This window comes from Mugil cephalus, chromosome 1, assembly GCF_022458985.1.
Source record: "Mugil cephalus isolate CIBA_MC_2020 chromosome 1, CIBA_Mcephalus_1.1, whole genome shotgun sequence".
Classification (NCBI taxonomy): Eukaryota; Metazoa; Chordata; class Actinopteri; order Mugiliformes; family Mugilidae; genus Mugil; species Mugil cephalus.
The window spans coordinates 15,942,562-15,966,567 of NC_061770.1; the positions used below are offsets into that span (position 1 = coordinate 15,942,562).

At 41.6% G+C, this 24,006-nt stretch overlaps 4 protein-coding genes across 7 annotated transcripts in view; all 4 read right to left on the reverse strand.

Annotated features, from left to right (window-relative positions):
• Nucleotides 1-24,006, reverse strand: part of LOC125004826 (homeobox protein Hox-C10a-like) — a 58,787-nt gene that overhangs the window by 16,097 nt on the left and 18,684 nt on the right. Inside the window, exons 1-2 of one of the 3 annotated variants that reach the window (XM_047579711.1) lie at nucleotides 4,417-4,603; nucleotides 1,302-1,344 (exon numbers count right to left, since the gene is read on the reverse strand). The exons of 1 other annotated variant lie outside the window; for it this stretch is intronic. The gene's annotated coding sequence lies outside the window, so the exon portion shown is untranslated. Of the gene's footprint in view, nucleotides 1-1,296; nucleotides 1,345-4,416; nucleotides 4,604-16,362; nucleotides 16,660-24,006 lie in introns of those variants that run through there. One more of the 3 variants, XM_047579709.1, reaches the window with a different exon arrangement.
• hoxc5a (homeobox C5a) lies at nucleotides 5,455-8,441 on the reverse strand. The gene is made up of 2 exons (XM_047579795.1): nucleotides 7,690-8,441; nucleotides 5,455-6,501 (listed from the first exon to the last, which is right to left on the reverse strand). Exons 1-2 carry the CDS (start codon nucleotides 8,165-8,167, stop codon nucleotides 6,293-6,295), a joined length of 687 nt encoding a protein of 228 aa, XP_047435751.1. The 5' UTR covers nucleotides 8,168-8,441; the 3' UTR covers nucleotides 5,455-6,292.
• Nucleotides 9,052-15,140, reverse strand: hoxc6a (homeobox C6a). Of its 2 annotated transcripts, none has more exons than XM_047579781.1 (2): nucleotides 10,602-15,140; nucleotides 9,052-10,155 (listed from the first exon to the last, which is right to left on the reverse strand). In XM_047579781.1, the coding sequence occupies exons 1-2, from the start codon at nucleotides 10,996-10,998 to the stop codon at nucleotides 9,848-9,850; spliced, it is 705 nt and encodes a 234-aa protein (XP_047435737.1). In that variant the 5' UTR covers nucleotides 10,999-15,140; the 3' UTR covers nucleotides 9,052-9,847. The 2 variants fall into 2 exon arrangements, with proteins under 2 accessions (XP_047435737.1, XP_047435728.1); XM_047579772.1 differs by having other exon boundaries at nucleotides 9,052-10,158.
• On the reverse strand, nucleotides 19,988-23,637 carry hoxc8a (homeobox C8a). The gene is made up of 2 exons (XM_047579759.1): nucleotides 22,867-23,637; nucleotides 19,988-21,553 (listed from the first exon to the last, which is right to left on the reverse strand). The coding sequence occupies exons 1-2, from the start codon at nucleotides 23,300-23,302 to the stop codon at nucleotides 21,237-21,239; spliced, it is 753 nt and encodes a 250-aa protein (XP_047435715.1). The 5' UTR covers nucleotides 23,303-23,637; the 3' UTR covers nucleotides 19,988-21,236.

Sequence of the window (24,006 nt, forward strand, 5' to 3'; positions counted from 1 at the left end):
AGACATGTGACCCGTTTCGGGGTTATTAAAATCAGCAAACATGCTCAGATTGTGAATCAATGGAATTGATTACAGTGGGGATGCGCACGGGGACTTCAAACACTGTCAAAAAACATCTCAATCTTTCTTCGTGCGCATCAATTTAATAGATTTTTTTTTTTTTTTTTTTTTTTATTGAATAACAAAACAACCTAAGCCAGCAAACAGTCGACTGTGGAGGAAATTGTAATAAAGAAAATCTAACTCGTGTACACTTGGCTCTGTCATATGCTCATCTAAATGCAAACTGTTTGTTGTGCGCCGAGCCAGTGTGAAAGAGCTGCACGCACACCACATACTCCCTCTCGCCCCATGCGCGCTAGAGGACGCATTTTAATATTAGTTAGACAGCCTGACCTGCGTTTCACCCCTCGCGTTTGACTGGTTCCAATAGTTCACTGCCAAGGATTATTGATGGAGAGACAGCAATGAATTCTTTCTCCCCACAAATGGCTTTCAGATCGTGCACCTAGTTCAATAACTAGTTATAATGTAGAAGTACAAAAAATGAGGCCCTCAGGCGGACTAATTTGATGTTTCATTTGTTCATTTGAGAAATTGTTAAACTCTCCCCCCACCCCACAAAATAACAGCTGTACAACCGTGTTCACACATGTACATATGTAAACAAAATAAATCTGGGCAAAACTATGCAGAGGCGGTTCTGTCCACGCATGGCTGTTTTTAATTTGGTGGCCGAGTACCTGACCTGGATGCAGAGGGTGCAGCAATATTCCGCTCCCTGATGAAAATAGTTACGATGCGCTTTTAATCAAAACCTTAACCTAATAGCCTCCAAACGTTTACTCTTCCCAGGTGTAATAACGCTAAACTGGATTGTCCAGTTAAAATAAAAAGTTTTAATGAAGTGCAGACAGACTGGAGACTAGTTAGATATGAGTGCTCTTTAAAACAGGAGCAGCCAAGGGAGCAGAGGTGGTTTTAGAGAGTGGATTCCCCACATAAACCACTGGCTGGTTTTATGGCAATGCTGTGGTTCATTAGACTCATAGAGCAGTGGTAAATCCAGCTAACCTGTGCAACAAGGACGTTGCTTCACTGGTTATTAATTAGAGTTCGCAAGGTTCGCCTAAAATCGGATCGTCAAGACCTTAAAAATAAGAAAACACCACCAGAATCACCGAACAAATTCATTTACGGGTGCAGATGTCAGGCCACTGGATGTCAGAAGGGCCAGCTGTTTGCCTGCAGCCAAATAACAAAGCTGCGTCTAAAGTCAGGTGGATATGCGCAACACTCACTGAGAAATCCACGGTGCCACTCATTTTGGACCCGATGAACTGTCTGTGGAGAAGAAAAAAAAGGAAGAGAAAAAATAAATTAGATTGAATGCTCCAAATGAGTTTGTCAGAAGATAGAAAAAAATGCATCGAAACTGAAAAACGTAAAAGGCATGGAAAAGAAATTCTACAAAATGTTGCATTAATATTTAATTTTTAAAAACATGTATCGGATCAATAATTCAGCCGACGTTGTCTAAATGATTAAGCAAGAAGCCTACTTGTAAAGTCACACACAGTAAATCAAGCGGATAAAGCTGAAATTAATGAGCGCTTGTTGTATCTTGGATGTATGCAATATATTTCGTTCTTATTCAATTTAAACCTTTACCATAGTCTAAACTAGCCGATACTAAAGAAATGAAATATGCGCAACAAATGATATAATTAAACGAACAGCCGTGCATATTTATTTCACTTATTTTATTCTCAATGTTTCGGTTAATCTGTCAGTCCTCACATAAAGAAAGAACCCCTATATGATAGGATGCGTTATTATTTCTCGTGCATGATCCGTCAGTTTGTTATCCTCCGTTATCTGCTGAAGGGAGTCTGTCCTAGAAACGCGTTGGCAATGAGCAGGCAGAACTGGGACCGAGGACAGAAATTTAGGACGGGTCATTTTCAGACAGTAAAACTAAATTTACAAGCATTTTGGTATTTCCTTGGGCAAATGTTCTATGAATAGAAATCCCCGGACTTCAGCGCGGCTGAATTATGGTGAGCAGTCAATAAAAAATCACGACTTTGTCTTCACATTGTAAATAAAATTCTTGCTGCGTTCAGAGACGATGTAATAGGACTTTATGGTTCCTATTTGGGCTCAGACAAAGGGAAGTCTGTGCTCACCCGGAAATGACCTCTGTGGTTTGAATGATGGCAGTGTCAGCTCCACAGGTCAGAGAAAGGAATACAACAGCACAGAACATGGCAGTGAAAACGGATGTTTGTACTGTTTCACTTTTATTGTGCTGGTATTCGACCGCTTTGAGCACGAGTGTCTTAATGTAAGTGGGAAATTTAAACAATATTTTCATTCAGACTTCCCAGTACCTGAGAAATGGTGAGCGTAAAATTGATTCGATTATAATAAACGTCGTGAGGATGACAAAAGACACATCCAAATGTCCTTCTACTGTATTATTAAAGGAAATTTCCGCAGAAGATTTTTTTTTCCTGGTCGAAAACAAGCTTTTTTAATTTTTATTTGTCCCATTTTAGTCTGAGAGTTGATGATAATTATATCCATCTGCCTTTACTTAATAATGAAATTGCTAAAAAACAAAAAAACAAAAAACAACAAAAAAACAGGAGAAGATAAAATAATAAAATAAAATCTTGTGAAGGCAAGAACAATTATCAGTGGCACTGGCTTAGACACGTTGCCCCCACATTGTGTCACTCACACAGGAGCGTGTTACACAGTGCCCCCTATTGAACGTGTACAATTGATCCTACAGAATCTGAAGACAAACCTGCAAAGAGATCAAATAATAATACTGATAAAATGACAAAGACTTATAACAATATAACCAAGGCAAAGGCGACCCGGGGAGAATCCGGACTTTACAGGGCATTAAGGGAGATGACTTAAAGGCTGCAGATTCATACTCTGGATTAGAGCTCAATCAAAAACCTTCCTTTTCGATTATATTTAATTCTCACGTCCGGGATCAGTCACTGGTGCGTATGTGCATCTTTCACCTGTGAGCTGAAATACGCTGGCTCATTAAATATCAATATTTGGCCATTTAAAATTCCATATATGTATTTTAAAAAACAGCAGCGTTTCTAGGTGAAATGCTTTCTAGGACATACCAACAATTAATATATGCGCACTACAGAGCAGCAGAAATTCGGGGAGCTTATAAAATCACAGTGTCTCATCAGTCTCCACGACAATCAGAAATATCTGCGCCTGTAACGAGGACAACGAGTTAAATAGGATATGTCAACCGACTCTATGAAAACAAATACCAGTATCCTCCTGCAATAAACGTGCATTTCTGTAAGCCATGCAACACGCCTGCCTCCAGCTCCAGTTCTCACTGTTTTTCACACATTTGAGTTTGGATGATGCTGTTGCTGCGCGTCAAAGTGCCTTTGAATCTAATCTGTCCCTTGGCCCAGACATGACCCGAAAACAACAGGAACGGCAGCTCATGAGCGCAAACTGTAACCTTCCAGTCAAGGTGAGGCAGCCAGAAGAACCGTTTTAATCAAGTGGTTTTGCATATCAGGCTCTTTTTATGCACGAGTGCAAAACTTAAACAAACAGAACATTTTAGCAGGTAACTGAATAAAAGCCTTATTTTAACTTTAGCACACAAAAAAACATCAAAAGAACCTTCTCTTTAATCTGACCCACCTACGAAACTGTACAATTTTATTTAGAATTAAACACCACTTTCCTTCACAAATTACATAAAGAGAAATCAAGCATGTGTGAATGTGTGTCCATTTGAGGGAGGGAGAAAGGGAGAGGGGGGAGAGGGGTGGGGTGGACGGTGTAGCTGTGCGCCAGATGATTTTTGATAGTTCCGGGTGACTTTTCCTTTCCCCACACAGTCACTTATTTATTTATTTATTTAAAAAAAAAAAAAAAAATTCTCCCAAAAATGTTTTCTCTTACTAACAAAAATATCCAAAGGCAAACTGTTGAGTCTAACAAACTAATACCGTAGCTCAAATATGGTGGTATTAAAACATTCGCTCTCTCTTTATTTATTCAGGTCAAAATGTATTAGATCTATGAAGATGACGATGCGTTAAAAATAATCCAGTTATCACAAAACAACCATGCTCAGTTTTTCCATTTGGTCTCGTTTCTGGCCAAAAAAATATGCAAACATCATTCGAAATATAATTATGTTTAAATAGCGTTTCGTGATTATTAAAAACAAAAAGAAACACAAATAAATATATTCACTATCAATTAATAGCGTCCACTTTCAAGCTAATCGGTTTAGCGTCCGTGCACCCCAAAGTCACACCAGCATAAAATTAAGACTCTTATTCTTCACGGTGAAATAACGGTTCAGTGGCAGGCCTGTAGTCAAAGTTAAAAGCAACTTACTGCAGCAGCTCTCTGTCCTCCGCACCACTCGACTACACAGTCCGGAGAAAGGTTCTGCATCCTCACTGCCACAAAGCCCTTTCTTCCTCCGATAAGGGGAAGCCGGCAGCTGCGATTCCGGACAGTTAAGATTATATATGATGTGTATATATCGAAGGTTTGTCAGCTCTTCCAGGCCATAAAACCCACTTAAATGACACCACGTGCTTCCTATGCACCATTCACAGGCCCTGCTTGGGGCAATTGGCATATGTAACCTTGTAAACTTTAAAATACCCTAAAAGAAAGACATAGAAAAAGGGATTGAATACATTGTCCACATATAGGTTAGGCCTAACAGAGCGCAGAGAAAGTGGACGCTGCGCTCTCTGGTTCACATAGCCGTCAAGGAAGTTCAATAGGAAGCTATTAGTTTGAGAGGTGAGTTGATTTTTATTTTCTTTAAGTAGTGCTAGAGAGAAATTAACTAAAAACCTTGGGCTGTGCTGCGGCATGCTTCTGCCTTATATTATAGCTGCTGCTGGTTTGAGACACACAGCAACTGGCATGATTTTATGTCCGCTAGACTACCGGATAGTGTTGTTTTAACTACAGTGTAATGATGCCAGGATTAAAGAGCAAGGCGATATCATAAAGTGGCCATATGGCCTCAAAAGAGATGACGCGTCTACGTGCGGCCACAGGAAACCAAAGTTTTGCATCCATGTTGTGTTGTGGGCGAGTGTTATCACAGGCTAGTGTGTCCCTTCCTTCCCTGACAAAACAGGAAAAGGACTGTGCTTGTGGTGGAGTGGTGGAAAAGGGGTAATAAAGTTTTATGAGGGCCTTAAACTTCAGGGCGCGTTTGTCAGTCAAAGAAATTCAGAGGATTCCGAGATGACCTGAAGAAATGTGACCAACGAGGAAGAAAGAAATTGTACTCTTATTAAGGCGGGCAATTAAAAATAAATAAATAAATAAAATAGAAAGTTAAATTCAGTCCATTTATAGCACACAAAACGTAAGAAATAGAAGCCAAAAGTAATAGAATGTGCATACTGACAGTTGGAAACTTTTTTACTTTTAGTGAGTTTATTGGATACAATCAACAAACAGGCCATCTATAAGTTATTCTAGGCCTTGTGTTAACCAGGCACCGTAAGTTTACAAAGGAAAGGAGAAATAGTATCATTGCACATCACAACATTAGCACATACAGTCATCGACTTATACAGAATGATTTTGATTCACAAGAACATGACAGTAATGGTGATGGTGCCTTCACAGAATAAAACCATTCACAAAGACGTGGCTCCTTGAACACATCACACATTCAACTACATCCTAACTGCATCATATTGGAGAGTTAATCCAAAGGAAAAAGAAACAGAGTGAGAATTTGTTTCCACTGGTCAGAAACGATTTGACTGTTGTAGCCAGAATTATTATTTTAGCCTTTATTTGATCCACTGAGCTTAACGTTGGGTTACATGGTGATGAAGAGGTGGGAAAAGATGCAGCCTACTACTCTTTACCTAATTAGGAACATGGGTTATTCGTTTTGTGCAGGATTTTGGTGCACTGCAGACCAAAGCCTCGCAGCGTGAAGGACCCAGCTCCCCTCAACCTCTTGTACCCTTCGTGCAGTAAAGTGAGGTTATCATCGCATGGGCAGCAAATTAATTTAGAAATGTAAACCGATTGATCAAAGTGAGTGATATTCAATACATTAGGTCCCAAACTGCAGCAAGTGACACATAATTGGTGATGAAGCACACAGAGCGGTGTCATGATGTCATTGCTCCTAGCAGTTCATCCGAAGGTCAGGCGGCACTCCAGCACTGTGCAGAGTGGGGCTGAAAACGTGCTGCATGCACCCAGGCTCTCTGGCGTACTTTTATTCCTTCACTTTGATCTTTGAGTCCTTCTTCCACTTCATTCGTCTGTTCTGGAACCAGATTTTGATCTGCCTCTCGTTTAGACACAGAGTGTGGGCGATCTCTATGCGCCTGCGGCGGCTCAGGTACCGGTTGAAGTGAAACTCTTTCTCCAGCTCCAGAGTCTGGTAGCGGGTGTAACTGGTCCTGGACCGCTTACCCTCCGATTCTGAAGTGGTATTGAAATGAGTTAGCTTTCAGCAGCATTATAATGGCAAATAAATATAAATAATGGATTATGTCATTATATTACTTCATTGAATCAATCGTGGTTTTTCATAAAAGAGGCACTCAAAGCAAATAACTATTAATTTAGGTCCCCAATCACTTCTATTTCAAAGCTAAAATATTTTTATATCACATAATTTAATCTTCATTACTTATTGGATCTGTGCAACTTATGTCTGATAGGGATCTTAACTAAGTACGTCTTGTAAATATACTCCAGTGAAGAAGGTTTTCTTTATCCTTTTACGTCAAAACATAAAAAATAAAAAACACACGTATTTACTCCGTAAATACTATATTTTAGCAAAATATAAAAATGGTTAATATGTGGGCCTCCCCTGTAATCAGTGGCCTCGGCCTAATACCGCTACACATGTGTACTATATCGTAGGATGGAAAAACGAATATGTAAAATCTAAACAAGTGGGGTCAGAAAATTCAAAATTATGCTTTCCGGATTTTTTTTTTCTTTTCTAATTTATAGACCAGCACACACAGGCGTGCAAAGTAAAGCAACAGGCCTGTGCTGTTGGACTGAAATAATTTCAACATCCCTGCTGTGTGCTTGTGGATGTTTGTATATGGAAGAGCACAACTGTGGAGTAGCTGCGTTTTTGCAGCAAATGTGCTCAGTGTCCACCTTCCAGACTGGTTTCAAGGCACGAAGAGGAGCATGCCTATTCAAATCTTTTAGAGGTGAAAAGTTCACGATTGGGTCAGGGCATTCGTGTTTCCCAGAGTTCAATTTAAGGCTAAAGCTTCTCCCACAGAGAGTCTCGTGATGTAAAACGTGAAGCTCGACTAAGACTATAAACGAAGCAAAGCAAAAACTAATACTCGGAGCTGAATTTGCAATATTATTTCGTAGTTTTATCACAGTTTCAGTTCTCTTATCCAATTATACCACCATAAATCACCCCACAGATCACCTCTTCACCGTAACAGAGCAGGTTTACGAGCAATGGATGCCTTTGTCATAAAATTTATGACCGCGAGTTTTTATTATTTCCTGCGTTTGGCCTATAAAACTCAAGAGGGACACTGGAGCGGGCGAAAAGAAGTGTTGCTGCGTAAAGAGTGAATAAGGGAAAACATCTTAGTCGCACTTTAGAAAATAGGCAAACTTTACCGTGGCTCATGTGCAGTTTTGTCATCCATGGATAAATCTGTGGCTGCTGCTCACTGTCCTGACGATGGCTCACGTTAATGTTTCGTTTCACCGATTGCGTGTTATCCGCGTTTCTGTCGCTCTCCTGGCTCTTGTTGCCGCCGGATTTTGCGCTCCTCTCCGGGTCTCTCTCTGCCCCTAGTCCCAGCAGCTTGCTGCTGCCGTAGCTGAGCCCGCTTGCGTCCACGGACGAGCTACTGGAGACCATGGTTATCTGTGGTCCTGACGGGAAAGGAGTATCCGTGTTGCCACGCAGGCTAGTTTTCATCTCCTCCCGCTGAACAGAGGTCGTGGGGACGGGACAAGAAAATAGCCCGTTCACATTAACACCCTCATAACGGCTGGACCTGCGCCCAGATAGATCGAAACTAAACATAGTGTTAGGAGAAGTTGTCTCGCTTGTTTGCCTGAGACTGGAGCTGTCAACATAAGAGCTCATTGCAAACTGCCAGCGATACTTTCTTTTTAAACTAGACAGCACTGCGGGACGTATAGTGCGTTGGCTATTTCCTTATTTTTGTTGATCATTGCGTTTCTTTGTTGCCGCTTTTGGAAAATTCAGAGCTGTCTGCCCTAAAAAAATAATCCACGATTTATAGGTGGAGTAGGCTTTGGTATCTTTTTTTTTAATTCTTGATCCGACGTGCGCTGCCCAAATATGGGGTATTTGTATGGGATCACGTGCACATGTTGGCCAGTCATAAATTGGCTTTGATACTCAATGGGGATATTGATGAATAGGAGAAACGTGTCCGGTAAACTTTGAGCTGTTGGTTGTTGAGGACCAGGCAGGGATCTTTAGCGCAAAAAGGGCAGGACAGTAAGACAAGAGCGTCATCTGGTGTCTGGTATGGGGCAGGACGGTGGGGACGGGTCAGAACTTTGTGCCACTGACGCACCGTGAGTCCACCACCAGAACAGAATAATAATAATAATCATCATCATCATCATATTACTAACAACCATAATAACGATAATGATAAAAAATATTAAATAATAATAATATGTAAAATATATTTATGCATGCGGACCGGAATGTCGCTGAATGTTATAATATAGCTACGTGAATATCATATTGTTTTGACTGGATACTGGACAATAGTTAGCTCTCGCTTCTTTATTATCAGTCAGAAAGCAATGCAGCAACTGTATCAGCGGCCGCATTTTTCTCGAATATAAATTTATTAGTTTATTGTATTTGTCCACCGTTTGCTTTGCCAGACTCAAAAACGGTCTTAATAAAATTTTTAAAAAAGTGACACCAAACTCCCACAAACCACGCACTGGCTTTGGTGCGCGTTCAAGAACACAGAAACAAAGATGAAAGTTTTACAAATATTTTATTTCATGATACACAATTATGACAAAACAATGAATTCGTAACTTTCAAACAAAAGTGACGAATCACTAGTGTACAAATCTAGTTCACAAGGAAAGCCTATTGTGTCAAATGATGACAAAAAATAAAAAATAAGGGACCAAGCGCAACTGTATGTTATGCAGCGTCTACCAAAGCGGCTAAATGTCTTCACGGGACTTACATCATATACTGTTACTTTTATTATATACAGGCATTTCAGTTGTGTTTGTGTGTGTACTGGAGACTATCCGTGCAACTTTCGGGTTAATGGTGGGCACTTTTCTGCGGACGATTCAAGTACTAGGTAATACTGTGATCAAGTGTCCGCCTGATCCTCTCCTTCCGTGGAATGTGCATGTACGACAATGAGTTAAGTCAGACCAACACTGTATTTAGTGAGGTGATCATAGAGTTCACAGTGATGGATAGGGTGTGGGGGGTAATTATACACATTTTCCTGGCATAGGAAATAATATAGAAATAATACTTCGTTTTATTCTCACAATACATGTGTGACATCGCAATAATAATAATAATATTTAAAAAAAAAATACTCCAAATGTCACAGGGGCCATACTGTGGCTGAAATAATTTGGATTTCTAAGGCTCAACAATCCTGTGGTCAAGATAAAAGAGGGAGAGCTGCGGGATTGCCATCATGCAGTGAAGTCGCTCTCAAGTCCATATAGATTTTTAGGTAGTTATGTTGGGTTTTAATGGTCATCAGGTGTTTTTTTTTTTTGCCCACTTCTTTTTTAGCTATTCTTTCTTTTTGTCCTCATCCTTCCCTTCTTCCACTGCGCCATTGCGTTCCTCCTCTTGAGAGGCTCCTGTCTGTTCACTTCCAGTTACCGTGGAGGTCAGGTTGCTCTCTTTCTTCCATTTCATGCGTCGGTTCTGAAACCAGATTTTGATCTGCCGCTCTGTTAAACACAGCGCATTGGCGATTTCGATGCGTCTGCGCCTGGTCAGGTAGCGGTTGAAATGAAATTCCTTTTCCAGCTCAAGTGTTTGGTAACGAGAGTATATTTGACGTCCTCTGCGTCGGTCTGTCCCGTAGCCCACTCCTGCTGGGGTACAAAGTAAAGTCACTATTTTAGTCGTTTACAGAGCGAAGACATATTTCACATAAAAACAAGCCCCTGTCTACGATCTGCTTACAGTTCCAAGAAAATTGAACATAAGTTTGTCTCACTGCTAGAATCACAATTGTAATCTAAATCCACAAAGCAAAATAAACAGATTTGGCTGTCTTATCTCAAAGGGCATCTTAGCTTTATAATCTAAAATTATGAAAGCAATCTTACGTATTCTCCGTGTCTCACGCTACTGATTATGGCTACTATATCATTCTTAAAATGAAAGCTGTTTGTTTGCACATGTAAAGGCCCATCTACAAGTCGAGGGGATACAGTAATGTTTTATGGGGCCATAAAAAGTAACTTACTCTCTTGGTAAGACATATCGTAAAACTGGCCCATTTCCTTAATTTATTTGTCGTAGTAAAACTCACCGCTGTGTGAGTTCATTCGCTGCATCCACGGGTAGATCGGGACGTTACTTTTCTGCTCCTGAGCTCCTGCTCTTCCTTGATCCAGCGTGTACTCTTGAGCAATGTGGCTTTGTGTATTGAGTCCCATGTTTGTTTGTCTGCAGCTTGGCAGCACGTCCTTGTCTTGAAGAAACACGTTTGATCCATATTCGTACTGTGCCCTGCCAGACCCAAACACGACATTATCTTGAGGAGAGTAGAAAGGTGCATATATCCGATTCTGGGTCACAGCGGCACCGTACGACGAAAAATGTCTCACTGTGTCATAGGTGGTGGAGTTCAGGGGTACGTTAGGCAAAACATCTTGACCACCGGATAAATGGCAGGAGAGCGACGGGTTTGCGAAATAAGAATTCATACCTTGCTTGTAACCCTCTCTCCAACTCTCCCCACTTCTTTATCGCTCTCTTTTCAATCTCCTTCTCAGTAAATCTCTCTCTCGTCTCTGTCAACCAACCACACCTTTCTCCAAAACTCTTCCTTTTTTGTCTTTCTGCTTCCCTAACTGGACGCGGGCTACTTTGAGGATTCAATATTATTAATTTCCAATCTCCGGTTAAGACGCACAAACCCGAGTGTTATAGCCGAGGCTTGGCTCGGAGAGAGACAATATGACAATGTCAGCTGACCGTTCTCCACCAATTGAGACGCAGGAGTTGAGGAGAAACTGTAGCTTTTAGCTCAGAGCTTGAACATTAGTGCTAAATGCCGATAAACACAACGTAGACTTGGAGTGGCACACTATGCAGCTCAGATGGATGAGAAGTTTTTTGGCTTGTAGTTTAAAAGCATGTGGTGTTTAAGGAGAAAGCACGATGCATAATGTAGCCAGTGTCATTCAGTTCAGTGCTCACATTCTATAGAGGGATGAAAAGTGAATAAAAATGCATGGAAGCATGTCCATGTGAGGCTTTAAGCAAGGAATTCAGAAAAATATAACTATTAAACCCATTAACCGAGACCCAATGCAAACCCATTAGCTGTTATATTAACTTAATATGCGAGTGACTGAATATGTGTGTGTCCTGTACTTAGTTTTCCACAATTTCACAACAGCACTGCAGAGACATAGCATGCTCTCCTCCGCAGCCTTTGTGTGAGGACTAAACGGATTATTGGCATTTGTTATTTACCTCAGTTACATCCAGAGTTTCCAACATACTGTTAATGTTTCCTTTGTGTATGAATTATCTGGCATGTGAGCAATTTCCATGCTTTTGCAGTGGACTGGGGGAGGTGGTGGTAAGAATGCGTTTATGGTCTCTGTTCTGCGAGGGCAATAAAACAAGTGACGTTCCCCAGCTCACCAACAACTATCTCTGCAGCAAAGGCGTGCAAACGCAGGCTGCAATCTCCCAGGCTCAGGAAAGAAAGCCCCGGCCACAGCATGTAGAGGCAGAGCAAAAGGTGGGGGGGAAACCGCGTACAGGTATGGCCGACTAGTTAGGAACTGCGTATGAAAAGATGACTTCTGCCACCATCTTGAATAATCAGCTATATGTAACTTAAACGTCAGACAACATCCTCTACAGGCCAACTGAGCCCGGGGTTCACTGTGAGCGTCCAGGTACAGTCTCTCCTTTAACTCCTAACACTAAGGAAGCAGGCTTCTCATATGCTATCTATGTATCTGGTATTATAAATATATATATAGCTCGTATAGCATAGGAGCAGAATATAAATGCAACGTGTGACAATGCTTATTCCAGTCTTTTCCTTATGTCCTGATGATACTTCGACATTCCTCTGACACACACACGGTGGAAACAGGAACCTTTAATTATCGCTGCAGCAAATGATGGGTTAGGAAATTACTTTAGAGGTGTTTTGCACAAATCTAACAGAACTGGGAACTGCTCGAAATGTGTCGTCTTTAAATTTGTGCAATTCCGCACGTTTGCGCAATTAATTTAAGGTATTACAGAAGACTTAGTCATTCGCGTTCGCTTTTCTGTGTTCAACATAATTAAATTAGAACTTTTTTTCCCCCCACCAAAGGTTGACAAGAGCCCATTTTTATTCTGAACCCCCCTTTAACCCGTATGAAAAATAAAACTTCCGAAATGCACTTGAAACCACAATTCTCATTCCGGCGTTTCGCAACGAGACATAATAGATACCAATATAATAATCAATAAAGCTACTGAAAATGTCTGTTCAAACGCAGTCGCCGTGGCTACAGCAGCCTTTTGCTTCAGCCCATTGATTTCTTCAATAGAGTGAATACGTGCAGCCTAAACGTGCAACATTGTTTGGTCTGTTGTTTGGGACCCTGGATAGCCCATAAAAGAGACAAGAACAAAGAGGAGGAAGTAGCTGGTGCAATAAAAGTTTCCCTTCACCTATTCGTGGCCATATGTGACATCCGCGTCGCACAGAATTGAAGCAAATAAAGCACAAAAGTTGGAGCCGTTAAGGTCCTAATATTGTTGTCTTGAGATGTTTTTTCCCCCTCCCTATTCACTCTGATTCTTAATTCGATTGATTATGGGTTAAATTAAACAAATGTTTCTAAGTGAAAGTCCGACGTCCCATTTTAAATAAAATCATGAAGAGATAATGTTCTTGACGATCATATATACAGCGAATTTACCACTTTAACACGGACATTAATTTTTAATTCAAACTAAACAAATGAAAGTTAAAATGTGACATATTGGGTGTTTAGTAGTGATACTTTATCAATTTGTCAAGCCCATGATACCGGGAAAAACAAGTGTATTGGAGTGGAGAAAGTCTATTTCTGTTTTCCCCGTTTGCACAAAGACGACATATTTTATTCCTGGCAAGAAAGCTTCTACATTACAACATTTTATATATTTTTTTGTGTGTATTTATCGTTTAATTAAATTAGTTTACATTTATTTGGGTTTCCAAGGATTGCTCCTATTGTGGTTCACACACAAACGAAAATCCCGCTTGTACCTTAAGTCTGGGTTGTAAATACGGGCTGAACAGTAAAGCCAATGTGTGGAGTGGAGAGGCTGGAATGCAGCAGAGGTTGTGTCAGTGTGCAGAATTGGAAAGGTCATTCTATCCCCCGTGTTTTAGTGTTTTATTGCGGCCCGTGAGGCAAATCATGTGCGGCTTCTGATGCACGCAGGAAAGAAGCCGTTTGGTCCACAATTCCACGATATTTCAAAGGACTTTATGACCAACGAGGAATGGGTGAACACTGGACGTTTAAGACGAAAATAATCAATTATTAATAATAGCCTAATACTAAGCAGAGAAATGAACAATTAGCATAAATAATTTATTAATGAATGGTATGTGCTCTTAATTTGTAGCAATATACGACGACGCGCAATGAATGCGTAACGCAGATTTCATTATCATTGTTGTCATTTTTATTATTATTACTATTATTATTATTAGATTGTGCTGCGGTGTCGATTATAAACATGCGGGAATTAGTTTTAAATATATGCTTTAATTGGTTCTTGTGCTGAAGGCCTAACTTTAACAGCCTGCTCGCCTGCTCTACAACAGGGCCCATCCACGAACCATAGCTTCTCCTTTACGTGCTCGCAGATAGCTTTCAATATCTAACGTCACAACATTACTCAGTGTTAGTTATACGGGACCTTTAAAATTTCTACATTATCAGCCATGATTAAAAACACAGCGAGGGAGGCTGCGCCTGCTCAGCCTCTGATGCTTTTTCCTCTCCCCCGCTTCTAACCTTACTAATAAGGAGTAATTCACATACTAACAATGTAAAGCCCTCTATAAGCACTTTACCATCGCTGGCTTGCCCAATTAATGTCCGGAAGTGTTCGACTTTATGCTCGTTAAGCACTCAGGAAGCTGTTGCCCAATGAGCGCATGTTGATCCACACATCATAAATTATGACCATTAGTAGGCAAAATTTTTGGTCCTGTCGGGATTCGTAAGTGAGGTTCTAAATGTGGTGATGCGGACAGATTCATGACTTCATGGAGCTTTATGCCAACCTATCTCTGCCTTTTGAAACGCCGCAGGGCAAAACAATATACTGCGGTTTTCCCCTCGTATTTTTAAACCAAGATTTACCTAACAACCCAAATGGCATCTATTAAAAAAAGATTCTCTTTCCTTCATTCCCTCTCTCTGCAGGCTCGGTGTTGGGCAGCGGCGGACACGATCCATTGAAACGTCGATGTTTCATAAGGGAAAAGCAAACAACGTGTGTAACAGTAGGTTTTAAGACTTTAAAGGCTTCGAGGCTTTGTCGGTAATTGTATTTTGCAGGAGCGAAGCGCAGGGCTGCTGAGCTTCAGCAGGAGACAGAAAAGCACGCAATCATTTTATTACACTAAACAATGTTTTGTCTCTGCACAGACAATAATAAAAAGCAGAGGAGGCAATTCAAACTAAACAAATTGAGATGAAACAACAGCACACGCGCACGCACACATCCATACACAGAGAGAGTTTAGCCAGTTGAGTATCGATTTAAATTGTATTTTTATATTTTATTACACACGCCTTTTGCCTTGTCTGTCTCTCTCTCTCTCTCTCTCTCACACACACACACACACACACACACACACACACACACACACACACACACACACACACACACAGTAAAGCAGAGTTCCAGTCTCCTCATGAGTGCTGTGTCAAATCTCGATAATATTTAGAAAATAATCTGTTGACAATATTTTTGTTTGTTTTTGTCAAAATGTTGGAAAGAAATCTAAAAGCTGAAGTGTGTTTGATGCAACTCTACACCATTAATGTATGATTCACCACCTCCACTCCTTACAAATTTGTTTGCCTCGATTATAAAGCCACGATGAGTAACATTAAATGCCTGATGCTATTGCTGCTGGTTTCGATATTATTGGGGGATATCTGTGATGATGTTTGCTTTTGGTGTAAATAAAACAACGTGCTAACTTCCCAGAGTGTCCTCGGTGATTATGTGACAGAACAATGTCTTAAACAAACCACTGCATTTCATTACACCCCAACTACAAATACGGGCAGAATCTTTCACGCTCCAACGTGGCAGCAACAACAAATCAGACCCTCAGTAACACTGGGCTTGTGCAGTTGCTCGCTGGCAACAGTGTATCAACTGGGTCAGCTGACATCCGCAGTGAACCGCCGCCGAAAACCAGCGGCCATAAACAACAAGTCTCAACACCCGCCCACTTCCACATGCAACGCTTCTGGTCACTAGGGGGCACTGCCGCGAGCTGCCAGTGTGTCACTGTGTACATACAATAGCCTATATGTGTATCATGTCTGCATGTGTGTGAAAGTGAAATTGCCATAGAAATGTTGCTCAGCTCCTTGACACAAAACTGGGTTTAACAGGTGGCGATGAAACAGCGCGTAATGAGAGTAGATCAGCCAGCTCGCAGTGTAATTTGTCAGTGCCTGGTCACAAGGGCCTATGAGTGATGGGGAAGTTTACTATCAGAAGCTAATTTATCACAACAGATTGGCACTGTGGCTTCAAAACGCACTGCTAATGCGGGCTAATGCGGGCTAAAGCGGTCAGCACGCACGCAGGTGCTGCTACACCAGATACCGAGAAATAATGACAGCCGCCCCGGGCATCAGCAGCCTCCCAGGCTACAGGTCAGGTCACAGCCACACAGAACACACACCTTCAACTTCTCATGATCTCACTCTCCTGCATCATTCATCAGCTTCAACGCGGCAAGCACCGACTATTAGCATATATGTATATATATAAAAAAACAAAAAAACATTGAGCAGTCTTACCAGAGCAGGCTCTCTGTAGTTTGTAGCGTCACCGTGGTCCAACACAGCAGATGAGGGGTCACGATGACGAGTGGGAAATATCAACACGGCGCGCATCTCCCGTATACTGCTGGCTGTCCTCACATTCCGGTGATAAGGAGCTAATGGAGGCAGGGTGTCTGTTTGCAGGGAAAAGTCTTTTCTAGCAGCCTTGCTTGATCCTTTTGCCTTCCCAGTCGCGGTTTTATTGCCTCCGGAGGGGGGGATAAACGCAGGCAGCGGCGGCTGGTAGAGGCGGCGACTGTCCCGAAGATCCCTCTGTCAGGAAGTCGGAGATCGGGTGAATGTCACACACAGGAGCGCCAGAATGACCGAACAGCAATTATGACAATATAGTAAAGAAAATAAGACGTTTCTACGCCCCGGCTTAGTCTGCTGCTGATACAAGGGAAGGACCAGAGAATAGACAACAGCATAAAGTTCATGTTCATAGAGCGTGTGCCACGTGGCTCGCTGCAGCCAATCGCAGAAAGGATTCAGTCGTAAACTTTTATTACTCAGCTGTAAATTTCTCCCTTTAACAACCAGGAATGTTAGCACCCATCTTTTCCTTTCGTTTTTTTTTTCTCGATTGCACAAAACTCAAAAACGGCCACACAGTATTAAGTGCGACGCTGAGATTTCCCAATATGTCACACAGATCAGACATGCGTCAAAATATGACAGTTCCCCTAGTGGACCATGCTGTGTGGCACGGTGAAGCCAAGTATAATAAATAAAAGTGTGTGAGAGAAGGAAAGGGTGGGGAGATAGGAAAAGAGATAGAGAGAGGTGGAAAGAGACAGACACATCTGATTAAACTTCAATTAGGCTAAACTATACTTCCATTGTAGGGCCTGTGTCGCATATGACAGCAAGCAGATGCCAGATTTGGCAGCTTCAGCTGCATTCAGCAGCAACTAGAAGCTCCAGTGTTCAAACAGAGTATTAAAATGATTCCACGTTTACCCAATTTACCCCTTTTTTATTTGAAAAGTAGGTGAGGTGAAGAAAGGACACACACAACATCAGCTCGCAAAAATCATGACAAGCAGCCTACACTGTAAATCTAGTGCAAACTTTCAACAAGAGTCATGAGGAACACACACAAAGACAGAAATGACGCCTTTGGAAATTACGGACATAAATTCTACATTTTACAAATAAGGAGAGCGTAAAGCGGCCAAAGGCTTTACAAGACAATGTCTTCGCCTTCGGCAAATATATCGAAATACATATGGGGGAAACACGATGTTAAGAGGATTCCAGATGAAGAGGCCAACACAAAACAAATCTATTACATTTGAGCACAACACGCGGGATTTATCTCGTTAATAATACCACTGCGCGGTTTCTCGCATTTCTTAACAAGAAACATATGACATGCAGTTTAAGTGACGACCGAAATTCAGCAACCAGATAATAATAATAAAAAAAATGTGTAACATACTTGAACGGGCGGTGCATCCTGTCCTTGCAGGCCGTGATCTCCAAACTGAGCCGCGGCGCACAGAGACAAATGATACAGGCCCATCTGAACCGTGTATTTACACCGCCAATAAAGTTTACAACACGTACACTAAAGTTTATTGGTAATGTCAACCCTCTGGTAAAAGTACACACACACACACACACACACACGCACACAAAGAGACAATCCGGGGTGCAGAAGAGCTGTGACTCAGGGACACATTTCTAAACACTACACTCCCGCAAATAGAGAAATAAACAGTGAGTGCAAAGGCAACATTGTTCCATCCAGGAATAATGTAAGACACTACTGGGGTAAAAGCCATAAAATGGAAAGGCTTGAGTTTATTTGCTTCTGTGGTTTCAACCTGGGCTGAGAGCAATTAATAATATTTATTTATTTGTATTAAAAAGTCAAGAAATGCAGATCAATCCGCTTTTTACCCTTAAAATGAGAAAAACGTGCATTTCTGTATTTCACTGCCTGCACGAAGCAGAATGCACGTTACCTTCTTAAATTTATATTTTGTTGGCTTAAGTTGTTTTATTAATGAAAAGTGAACGATTGAGGCACAAATAGTAACGGTAGGAAATGATGAAGCTTCGTTATTTTTTCACCGTTTCCTAAAAATTCAAACTTCAAACTTGGAATTTCCATTTAACACAATATCGCTACAAATAAATAAATAATAGTAAACATTTTAAGTTTAAGTAACTGCATACTATTCACTGGAGGAATAGCAGTCTCCCAACGTCCATAGCTTCCAGCAGTCTCCTCAATAAAGCATTTGCCTCCACAGATTCTCAGATACACGCATCGAATGGTTCAGCTTCGGCTTATAAAAATAGTTTATAACTGCGCAGGCAGACTCGACGCACCAGGAGCATTGAATAATTTAGCTGTCTGACACTGAAGCCACATAGAGAGACTGCTACTTACATGTTGTGCTACTGGAAATAATTTTCGAGATATTTCTAATAATACACCGACTGTAAGAAATAAATGTAACCGGCTTTGGTCTTCTAATGAACAAATACAGATACTTAAAATAAATAAATAAAATAAAATAAAATAAATTCCGTTTAAACATCGAGCAGAGGAGATGGAGGTTGGACTACACATTCCTGAAAATAATGAACACGATTTCCATTTGGGAAATACAAATATTTTACCTAGTGGAACAACGCTGCAGGCCAACCTGCAGTTGATGTGTTTGAGCTGCTTCGGATTTTATGTAGCCCACTCTTTAACTTCGTTTATTCCAAGCAGCCATCACGAAAAGCAGCTGCAGCTGGGCTGAAGAAGAGGAGCCACAAGGTGTTACCTGCCCTTGGCCTCCCGCTCGCTTTGATTTCAACGGTCTGATGCTTTCCGGAGGTTTGTCTGGACACCAAGTTTCACACAACACCTTGCGCTGTATAGACAGATAGGCTGAAAGCCTCCCTCTTGATTTGCCATTAGTTGGTCTGATTATTAACATGGCACGTCAGATGTTTGTTCATCTCATTCCAAACAGCCATTATTCATCCCAAGATTCATTAAGAAAAGCGTCAGGTTCTCCCAGAAGAGAGGAAGTTTCTTATTAAGAGGATGAATCAAACACGACTCAGGCTTTGGAGAGTAAGCATGCTGTGGATGGGATTTGCAGCCTTTCCTTAAAAGGTAAAGGGTTACATCTGCAAACGCATGTCTTGCGGTTTTTTTTAATCGAATAAGTTGGAAAGTTTAAATTAGGCAAACTTTAGTCAGACAGGATATTCAATATGCCTTTTCTCCTCCTCCTAGCCCCACCAGCAAATGCTCCGGGCGCATTTGGGCCGAGAATCAAAACGTCATCAAAGAATCAACATTGCTGCACATTAAGTCAATTCTTCATTGAATGGTTTTGATTAATTGTATAAATTTAGTTCTGGGAGGAATCCGGTATGAGAGCTGGGGGTCATATTGAGCTCTGAACATGTCTATGCGTCTTATTAAGGAGACGAACACTGAGAAAAATACCACATGTTTTCACTTCCAGTATGTATGTACCTCGTTTTTATGTGCGTGTAAGCGTGTGTGTTTGTGTGTGTGCGGGGAACGGTGGGGGTAATGTTTCCCATAACCGAGGCTGTAGTGTCAATAAAACAGCAGAAATGATTGTGAGCCATCTTGTTTATTTGTGATTTTACATCAACAATGGCGGGGGGGGACACACAATTCCGTCTTTCACAGGAGAAACACCAGGAAACGAGCATATTTGTTAACATCAATATATAACAAGACGTACATAAAGATTATATTCAGTGCAAAACAACTACGCTATATCACCAGCACATTAAAATAAAAATTCCCTTACTTTAAAATCGTTGTAATTGTAGCAGGTTTTTAATCATACACAGTGAATGTGCGTTATAGGCAGTTTTAGTTGTTGGGGAAAATAGCTTGCGATCAAGTCAGAGCGATGCCACGAGTGTGGAATATAAATTCTGCAAAGGCAAAGCTCTGAGTTTAGGTAGTGCCGTGGTACAATCTCAAAATTGTTTGCTTGGCTTTGAGCTAATTGTCTTCCCAAGACTCACATAATTGTCTTCAACAAGTGTATATCGTGTATTGGGTAAATGCTACATACATAACTTAATAATATAAGGTTGATATAGAACACTTTAAAATTAAAACCATACGAAATCTCTATATTCAGAAATCTCTATTGCAATTTCCCCAGGTTTAGGTAGCATCAAAGGATTTCAAACGATTGCATTTCCCTGGTAATCCTAGAAAAAGATGTCTGAGGAGCTAATGGCTATCTTTGTCTAGGCCATTCACATGAAAACGAGTAAAACAGTAACAGTAACAATTAGAATAATAAAACTTGTGGTTTATACATAGGCTGTGAGCCGATGTAACTGCTGCGATGATGTCTGAACACTCACTACTAAGTTAGAGGCCTACGTTTTCTGAAAGGCTACTGTGAAATGACGTTCTTATTAAATGTAGGCTATAATCTATTTACAACACAGGTAGGCGTTGGTCATGTTTTTTCGTATCTTATTCAGCTTTTCTTCTCATTAAGAGCGAATTTGTAGAAATAGCTAAGCCATTTTCCATCTAACATGCGTTTTAATTTAGCCTTTTACTTTGCAAGGTTGAGAGCTATATCAAAAGAAAAAAATCGCTACAAGCGTGTGTAGCTTCTACAGAAATCCAAAATGCGTTATCGTGTTGGGATAATCGAGAGAAGTATAATGTCTATTTATGAGAGCAATATTGGTGGGATTCCTGTTCCCTCTTGACAAAATGGAAGGGTGGTCATAAAGTTGACGCTCTCTGCCTCCTTGTGACTCTGTTTATGGGACCTCTCTTTTTTCTCTTTTTCAGCCATATAACCATAAAAAGGACCATAAAATCACTCCTTGGTCTCTTCTTTATCTTCCGCTTCTTTCTCCTCTCCCTCTTCCCCTTCACCGTCCTCGTTGCCCTCTTCCTCGGCCTCGGCTTCAGCCTCTCCCCTCTGACCCGGAAACTTGTCTTTGTTGTTCTCTTTTTTCCACTTCATCCTCCTGTTCTGAAACCAAATCTTCACCTGGCGCTCGGTGAGGCTCAGGGCGTGGGACACTTCGATCCTTCTCTTGCGGGTCAGGTAAGGGTTGAAGAGAAACTCTTTCTCCAGTTCAAGAGTTTGGTAGCGACTGTAGGTTTGCCTCCCGTTCCGTCTTCCTGGGGCTTGGATAAAATAAAGCCAGAGGTTAGCTGGATTGACTCTCCCATAAGAACATTCAGACGAGTTCATTGTGCATTTAGCTTTTCCTTAAATGATCTAATTTATCTTTCACATACTGATTGCCAAAGAACCGGGAAATGTCCTTTTTCCCCCCTCAAGTGTAAATTAGGTAAATCTGATTTTCCATTAGCGGTAACATCAGTCAACGCATATCCCAAGCAGAGTCATGAGGTCCATATAAGTCAGGCAATCTGTAAATAATAATGTTCTAAGCTACAATAATTGACAGTAATACAGTTCTGCCTGCAGAGTGATCAGCTGTGGGGTGTAACTTTTACACCCACTTCCACAAAGCAGTGAGTGAGTAAAATATCGCATTTATATTTCTAATATCAACCATTAATCTGCGTAAGTACGCACAAGTCGCCCCAAATTATTGCTAACCTAATATTGCGTAACCACAAAAGACGTAAGCCACATATTAAATTTTAGATTTGAAGCATGTTTAGAGAAAAGTCCCTCTAGCAAGATGGCCTATGATAGATTTCCATTTAGCCACTCATACACGCGCATGAGGAAAATAAGAGGAGAAGGAATGATATGAGGAAAAAAGACATAGCCGCTCTGTATCAACAGATGGAGACATGGTAATCTCTGTGAGCTGATAAAAAATGAAGCTTACACCTGTGTGGGGTTAATGTAGCCTGATAGCCTCGGCAGATTGATCCACCAGTGGAGGAGATAACATCCACAAAGCCCTTATGATTATAGCTTTATGAGCCACATTGGGCCTGTGGGTCAAATTACTGCAAAGCCCCTAAAACCCGGATTCTGGATAGTCGGGGTATGTTGTGTTTCAGCTAACCCTCCTCCTGTCACTCTGCCTGCTGCTGGCGTGCGTGGTGCCATCATATTTTGAACCATGACTTATTCATTCCTTCTCCTAGTACATTTAGACTTTGTGAAATATCTTACGTGAACGATAATTGACTTCAAAGAGCTGGTGTCATGAGCTGTGATCAGCAATTCAGCGTTTAGAGGCACTTTTGAAAGCAGCCATTCAGCCCTGTATGGACATGTGCTGCAGAGTAACAGCAGCCTGCAGTTCAGGTTGTATGTGTCCCATCATGTTCCCTGACTTATGTTGTTTGTAGAGTTTGTACAGTTTAGAGACATACTCCTGTATACTCGCGTATACATATTTAGCACACGTTGACAAACACATAGGTGCACACGGACACAAACACACTGACGCACGCACACGCGCCCCACAGAGTAACACAGAAAGAATAGGAAATAATTATATGATTCTGACCGTGGGGTCTCATCCAAGGAAACATAAGACTGGGAGAGGAGTTTTGATTTAAGTGGCCTTGTCCTTCTCCGGGGTTAGAGCTGCTCGACGATTTACAGTCTGGGTATTGCGCTAGGCTTGCGTCTTGCTGGGTACCATAAAGCGGTTGCCTCGGAAGGGCTTCATATCCATAAAATTTCGTTGCGTCTCCGTGGCAAGCCAGAGCGCAGGGGTTTTGCTGGTATCCGGGGTTGGAGATCCCCGTGGTCCCGTGGTGGAAAAAGTCCTGCACATGATGGGACGGGTGCTGAAAGCCCGGCGCGGCTGCTCCGGGTCCGTAAACCAGCGTGTGGCTGCGGGCAACGCTTTGTGGAAACCTGCAGTCGTAGTAAGTTGGCTCCAGTGACTCGCTGCCTTTGTATTTAGAAAAAAGAGGGTTAACAAAATAGGAGCTCATGTTTAGTTAGCATCAAGCAGACGGGCTCTCTCGCAGCAGAATATCTCCTTTAGGATGATGGCAGCCTTTTGTTTAGGGTCCCAACTCGCACAGCGCGCACAGGCAGACAAACCGGAACTAGGAGAAACGCTGCCCCTTTGGACAATCTACGGCAGCTCACTCTCTCTGAGCCGTGCCTCTCATCGGATTCTTCTCGCAGTCGTGAGTGATCCTTCCAGGTTTTGAAGCCTCAGCCCCGGCTCATGGCATGTGCTTTAGAATGTGCGTTAGCTAAGGCTGAAGCTGGCTTGCTCGACCGGCACAGTCACAGTCGCTGCTCTTTTCTTTCTTTTTCCTTTTTTTAGCTTCCCACCCAACCACCCCCACCACAAGCGCCCCCACCCTCCTCCACCCCCCACCCCTTCATCTTTCCATGACCGGTCAGACGTGGGCCCTACGTATATCCACCTTGAGAGGGGCTTCACTAATCATAACCAACAATCTAAGAGGCTGTAAATGTGATCAATGTTATGTTTATCACAAAGAGCTTTGTTACAAGCTGATCAGTGGAGTTGGGGAATGGTTAAAATGAAAAGACTATAAAGCATGATGCATTTCCTCTCCAGTCTAAATTTATAGTTGAGCTTGTTGTCTTTGCATTGAGGTTATGGGGTGTTTAAAGCGGGGAAGATCCACCCTTTATAAACGGATAAATATGTTATGTG